This window comes from Dendropsophus ebraccatus, chromosome 13 (assembly GCF_027789765.1).
Source record: "Dendropsophus ebraccatus isolate aDenEbr1 chromosome 13, aDenEbr1.pat, whole genome shotgun sequence".
In the NCBI taxonomy this organism is placed as follows: Eukaryota; Metazoa; Chordata; class Amphibia; order Anura; family Hylidae; genus Dendropsophus; species Dendropsophus ebraccatus.
Genome location: NC_091466.1, coordinates 2,184,526 through 2,191,715, shown reverse-complemented (window position 1 = coordinate 2,191,715; position 7,190 = coordinate 2,184,526). Strand labels below are relative to the sequence as shown.

The window sequence follows — 7,190 nt, the reverse complement described above, 5'->3', positions numbered from 1 at the left end:
CTGTAATCTGGGTTGTGGTGGACCGATTTTCCAACAAGGCACATTTCTTTCCACTATCAGGGTCTTTCTTTGGCATCCCTGTTCATTCAACACATCTTCCTTCTACATGGTATGCCAACCCATATAGTCTACGACAGGGGTCTTCAGTTCACCTCCAAGTTCTGCTGTGCTTTCTGTGCCCAGTTCCTAATAAAGTTGGACCTGTCTTAGGCCGATCATCTCCAATCCAAGGGCCATATGGAATTGGTGAATCAGATTTTGGGCAACCATCTTAGCCTCTTTGTCTCATCCCGGCAACATGATTGGGTTCCTCTGCTGTCATGGGCAGAGTTTGCTCATAATATCCACTCTAGCAAGTCTTCCAGGGACACTCCCTTCAACATAGTCTACGGCCAGCATTCTCGACTTCCTTTGCCACGACTTCGAAAGTACCAGCTATTGAGAGACAAGTTTATGATTTTAACCAGATTTGGCATCAAGCACGCCAAAGCCCTCTCTGAGCCTCTGCCAACATCAAAAGACAATTCAACAAGAAACACAGGCCTTCACCCTCATTTCAAACCTGGGAGCAAATTAATTTTTAATTCTAAGACAAATTAATCCAGTTTCTTACAAACTCTGCTTGCCTCCATCCTCGATATTTCCAAACTTGTTTCATGTGTCTCTCCTCAAGCCTCTCATCCTTAACCAATACTCTTGTAAAATAATTTCTCCGACTCCATTGTCAAGCGCTGAAGACTGCTACAAGGTTAAGGAGATCTTTGGTAGTAAATGTTCAGGAGGCCGGGTTTACTATATAGTGGTCTGGAAAGGCTTTGGCGTAGAAGAGTCCTGGAAACCTTGAGAGAACATAAATACCCAAAGTTAATCCAATGTTTTTCACAAACTCTGGTCGAAGAAGGGGAAGGGCACCGTAACGGCATGTAGTTGTGTTCAATGTCCTCTACCTACTGTGGATCGCACTGCGCTTCTGTCCTCCTACTCTTTCTTAGTGTACTTGTCTTCTGGCATCTTCTCACCTGTACTCGGCAGGCTTCCTGGGGGATTGGGCACCCTCTAGTGGCAGGCGTACGCCTTTTCACCTGTATTTAAAGGTTCAGCACACAAATTCTAGTAAATTTTAGGGTGACCACCTGAGGGTATTTATAGCCATCACCTCCAGACCTCTGTGCTCAGGTGTTGATGTTGTTCCAGTCAGTAAACCACCTTTCTGCTTCCTGGCGATATTCTTCTTGTTAGGATCCATCCATGGTTCTCTGATCGGCTTCGGTCTGGTCGATGTCATCTCATACGGCATTGAGGTTTGTTGGCAGTTGTGGTTCATCTAGTCCTGAACTCTAGTACTTCTTCATTCTTTTCAGTGGTGATTAACGTGGACCTTCTCTGAGGGTAGAGACCAGGGGCTCCTTAGGTTACAATTACACGGAACGATAATCGGCCCAATTCGGCCGATTATCGCTCCGTGTAATAAATACAACCATCAGCCGATGACAACGATAATCAGCTGATCGTTAATATAGGTTAGAACCTATAAATGTCGGGCGCCAACCGCGCACCGCTACGTATTATAGCCGTGCGCGGGGATTGACAATATACATTACCTATCCACGCTCCAGGGCTGCTCCTGCTCTAGCAGATCGGCGCTCGTTTACAGTTATTGTGAGGCTCCTATCGGCCTGTGTAATACCACCCTTAGACTCCGCTCCTTGGAGAAGGTATGACAGCACTCCTCAGTAATCCAGGGGATCCACCTCCTCGTGCCTGGACCATCCATTACAATTCGTCTGATATTGACGATACTATTACTGTATATACAGTACATATATATAGGTGGGATATATGTTGTATCTGTATCAGTCTATGTGACACTGATGGTACTATTACTGTATTCATATAGATGGGATATATGTTGTATCTGTATCAGTCTATGTGATATTGATGGTACTATTACTGTGTATATATTGTGAGACACTGAAGGGGTTAATCCTGGATGGTCGCTATGTGTCACCTGGGTTCAGCTATTACACCTACTAGGACTGAGGGAAGTTTCATTATCTGAGACCAGGGATGTGATGGGATCTCCAGGCGTTGCTGGGATGTTTGGATAACATGTGGTTGCAGAGGTGTAGCTAGGCTCTCCTGGATATATATATATATATCTTCCTTTTTTGTTTTTTTTAATTAAGTTTAGATAAGCGATTGTTCAGATGAGTGATTGGCTCCTCTCTCCCGGCAATATGGGAGAGATATATATCACAATATGGGATATATAATATTTCCTGTGTACCTGGAATGTTTCTATGAAGAATAATTATCAGGCAGCTCTGGGCTAAATCACAATTTTTTAAAGTACTTCCATTTTTCCCATTTAAAATTTGGTCCCAAAGTACCTTAACGGAGGCGCCGTTGTCTCCGCTTCCTGGTGTCTGTACCTGAGGAGGCTCCGTTGTCTCCGCTCCCTGCTGCCTGTACCAGAGGAGGCGCCGATGTCTCCGCTCCCTGCTGTCTGTACCTGAGGAGGCGACGCTGTCTCCGCTCCCTGCTGTCTGTACCAGAGGAGGCGCCGATGTCTCCGCTCCCTGCTGTCTGTACCTGAGGAGGTGCCGCTGTCTCCGCTCCCTGCTGTCTGTATCTGAGGAGGCGCCGTTGTCTCCGCTCCCTGCTGTCTGTACCTGAGAAGGCGCCGTTGTCTTCGCTCCCTGCTGTCTGTACCTGAGGAGGCGACGCTGTCTCCGCTCCCTGCTGTCTGTACCTGAGGAGGTGCCGCTGTCTCCGCTCCCTGCTGTCTGTACCTGAGGAGGTGCCGTTGTCTCCGCTCCCTGCTGTCTGTACCTGAGGAGGTGCCGTTGTCTCCGCTCCCTGCTGTCTGTACCTGAGGAGATGACATTGTCTCCGCTCCCTGCTGTCTGTACCTGAGGAGGTGCCGTTGTCTCCGCTCCCTGCTGTCTGTACCTGAGGAGGCGCCGTTGTCTCCGCTCCCTGCTGTCTGTACCTGAGGAGGCGCCGTTGTCTCCGCTCCCTGCTGTCTGTACCTGAGGAGGCGCTGTTGTCTTCGCTCCCTGCTGTCTGTACCTGAGGAGGTGCCGTTGTCTCCGCTCCCTGCTGTCTGTACCTGAGGAGGCGCTGTTGTCTTCGCTCCCTGCTGTCTGTACCTGAGGAGGCGCTGTTGTCTTCGCTCCCTGCTGTCTGTACCTGTGAATTAGGAGGTGAAGCTTCCTGATCTATCTCCAGTGTGACACCCAGTGTAATGTGATTCTATGGTGCCGTCTCCTACTGCACAGATACGCTCAGCAGTAGAGTTGATCGAACCTCGGGAAATCCTAGGCTCCCCATCATACATGGACAGTCAAAGCTAAAACTTTGGCTGTCCAGACATGATAGGAGTTGTAGTTCTGCAACAACTGGAGAGCCAAGGTTCCCTACCAATGCAGATAGTAGGTGAGGTTTATATAAATGTGATATATATTTGGAGAGGGCAGGTATTAAGGGGTTAGGTATAGAACAATGTAAAACCAGACCAGACTCCTAAATAGACACTGGACACTCTCTCTTGTGTGTCTCCCCCCATCCCAGGCTGGTGTCACCCTGTACCCCCTGCCTACTCCAGACTGGGCACCCTTCACCCCTCCTCCCCACACTGGGCACCCTTCACCCCTCCTCCCCACACTGGGCACCCTTCACCCCTCCTCCCCACACTGGGCACCCTTCAGCCCCCTCCCAAGACTGTGCACCCCTGATTGTCCTCCCCCTCCCACACACCTGTATTTTCTTTCTTCTTCCTCCTCCATAGTGCAGTGTACATACAGGACCTGCGGTGACATCATAGTCACATGTCAAGGTCCTTCACCATCTACACAGTAACTTTGCTGTACTGTCTCCTGGCTGCTGTTTAGTCCTGCTTTGCGCGAAATCTCGTTAAAAAAAAAAAAAGCATCGATTTTGCGCAAAATATAGCAAAACAGCAGCCAGGAGACAATACAGTATGGGAAATAACTCTGCTGATAGAGTTATAATTGTCCCCTGCCTCCCCACACTGACAGAGGGCAGGAGCTTCCAGGCTGCCTCATCCTTCTCTCTCTGCTCCCTGTGATGGCTCTGCGCCCAGGGCAGCTGGCCCCCCTCCCTACGGCCCTGTGTGGTTGGGCCTGTGGGTCTGTAGGAATGGCCGGCAGGCCGGCGGTGGGGCAGTCCATTCCATTTCCTCCACTCCAGAGATTGTTTGGAACCAGGCAGCACAGGTGATGAGACTAGATTATCAGCAGCTCGATAAAGTCTGCAGAATGCATGGACAGCCTCAGGAGCAGCAGTAAAGAGGGGTAAGTATAATGTGTATATCAGAGTGCATAGGGGTCAGTATACCGTGTATATCGGGGTACAGAGGGGTTAGTATACCGTGTATATCGGGGTACAGAGGGGTTAGTATACCGTGTATATCGGGGTACAGAGGGGTTAGTATACCGTGTATATCGGGGTACAGAGGGGTTAGTATACCGTGTATATCGGGGTACAGAGGGGTTAGTATACCGTGTATATCGGGGTACAGAGGGGTTAGTATACCGTGTATATCGGGGTACAGAGGGGTTAGTATACCGTGTATATCGGGGTACAGAGCGGTTAGTATACCGTGTATATCGGGGTACAGAGGGGTTAGTATACTGTGTATATTGGGGTACAGGTGGGTCTGTATACTGTAGATATCGAGGAGCTCTCTATATCCTGTACATATCTGAGTACAGAGGGGGAACTTTCTTTTTTATATTGGGGTCTTCCCTCTCCTCCCTGTATATCGGGGTCCCCCCTCTCCTCCCTGTATATCGGGGTCCCCCCTCTCCTCCCTGTATATCGGGGTCCCCCCTCTCTCCTCCCTGTATATCGGGGTCCCCCCTCTCTCCTCTGTATATCGGGGTCCCCCCTCTCCCCCTGTATATCGGGGTCCCCCTCCTCCTCCCCCCTGTATATCGGCGTCCCCCTCCATATATCGGGGTCCCCCTCCCCTCTGTATATTGGGGTCTTCCCTCTCCCCCCTGTATATCGGGCTCCCCCCATATCCCCCCTGTATATCGGGGTCCCTCCCCCCTGTATATCGGGGTCCCCCCTCCCCCCTGTATATCGGGGCCCCCCCTCTCCCCCCTGTATATCGGGGTCCCCCTCTCCAACCTGTATATCGGGGTCCCCCCTCTCCTCCCTGTATACCGGGGTCCCCCCTCTCCCCCCTGTATACCGGGGACCCCCTCTCCCCCCTGTATATCAGGGTCCCCCTCTCCCCCCTGTATATCGGGGTCCCTCCCTCTCCCTGTATATCGGGGTCCTCCCTCCTCCTCCCTGTATATCGGGGTCCCCCCTCTCCCCTCTGTATATTGGGGTCTCCCCCCTGTATATCAGGGTCCTCCCTCCTCCTCCCTGTATATAGGGTCCCCCCTCTCCTCCCTGTATATCGGGGTCCCCCTCCCCTCCCTGTATATCGGGGTCACCCTCCCCTCCCTGTATATCGGGGTCCCCCTCCCCTCCCTGTATATCGGGGTCCCCCCTGTATATCGGGGTCCCCTCTCTCCCTCCTGTATATGGGGTCCCTCCTCTCCCTGTATATCGGGGTCCCTCCTCTCCCTGTATATCGGGGTCCCTCCTCTCCCTGTATATCGGGGTCCCTCCTCTCCCTGTATATCGGGGTCCCCCCTCTCCCTGTATATCGGGGTCCCCCTCTCCTCCCTGTATATCGGGGTCCCCCTCCTCCTCCCTGTATATCGGGGTCCCCCCTCTCCCCCCTGTATATCGGGGTCCCCCTCTCCTCCCTGTATATCGGGGTCCCCCCTCTCCCCCCTGTATATCGGGGTCCCCCCTCCCTGTATATTGAGGGTCCCCCCCTGTATATCGGGGTCCTCCCTCCTCTTCCCTGTATATAGGGTCCCCCCCTCTCCTCCCTGTATATCTGGGTCCCCCTCCTCCTCCCTGTATATCGGGGGTCCCCCCTCTCCTCCCTGTATATCTGGGTCCCCTCCTCCTCCCTGTATATCTGGGGTCCCCCCTCTCCTCCCTGTATATCGGGGTCCCCCTCTCCCCCCTGTATCTCGGGGTCCCCCCTCTCCTCCCTGTATATCGGGGTCCCCCCTCCTCCCTGTATATCGGGGTCTCTCCCCTCTCCTCCCTGTATATCTGGGTCTCTCCCCTCTCCTCCCTGTATATCGGGGTCCCCCTCTCCCCCCTGTATATCGGGGTCCCCCTCTCCCCCCTGTATATCGGGGTCCCCGTCTCCCCCCCTGTATATCGGGGTCCCCCTCTCCCCCCTGTATATCGGGGCCCCCCCTCTCCTCCCTGTATATCGGGGTCCCCCTCTCCCCCCTGTATATCGGGGTTCCCCCTCTCCTCCCTGTATATCGGGGTTCCCCCTCTCCTCCCTGTATATCGGGGTCCCCCTCTCCCCCCTGTATATCGGGGTCCCCCCTCCCCCTGTATATCAGGGTCCCCCTCCCCCTGTATATCGGGGTCCCCCCTCTCCCCCTGTATATCGGGGTCCCCCCTCTCCCCCTGTATATCGGGGTCCCCCCTCTCTCCCTGTATATCGGGGTCCCCCATCTCCTCCCTGTATATCGGGGTCCCCCCTCTCCTCCCTGTATATCGGGGTCCCCCCTCTCCTCCCTGTATATCGGGGTCCCCCCTCTCCTCCCTGTATATCGGGGTCCCCCCTCTCCTCCCTGTATCGGGTCCCCCCTCTCCTCCCTGTATATCGGGGTCCCCCCTCTCCTCCCTGTATATCGGGGTCCCCCCCTCTCCTCCCTGTATATCGGGGTCCCCCTCTCCTCCCTGTATATCGGGGTCCCCCCTCTCCTCCCTGTATATCGGGGTCCCCCCTCTCCTCCCTGTATATCGGGGTCCCCCCTCTCCTCCTTGATATCGGGGTCCCCCCTCTCCCCCTTGATATCGGGGTCCCCCTCTCCTCCCTGTATATCGGGGTCCCCCCTCTCCTCCCTGTATATCGGGGTTCCCCCTCTCCTCCCTGTATATCGGGGTCCCCCTCTCCTCCCTGTATATCGGGGTCCCCCTTCTCCTCCCTGTATATCGGGGTTCCCCCTCTCCTCCCTGTATATCGGGGTCCCCCTTCTCCTCCCTGTATATCGGGGTCCCCCTCTCCTCCCTGTATATCGGGGTCCCCCTCTCCTCCCTGTATATCGGGGTTCCCCCTCTCCTCCCTGTAT

At 54.0% G+C, this 7,190-nt stretch overlaps 1 protein-coding gene across 1 annotated transcript in view; it reads right to left on the bottom strand.

Annotated features, from left to right (window-relative positions):
• Nucleotides 1-386: 386 nt before the first annotated feature.
• Nucleotides 387-7,190, bottom strand: part of SCAMP3 (secretory carrier membrane protein 3) — an 18,379-nt gene continuing 11,575 nt past the window's right edge. The window contains exon 8 of the mRNA XM_069950971.1: nt 387-504. Within this exon, the coding sequence (XP_069807072.1) occupies nt 387-504 (118 nt within the window). The remainder of the gene's footprint in view (nt 505-7,190) is intronic.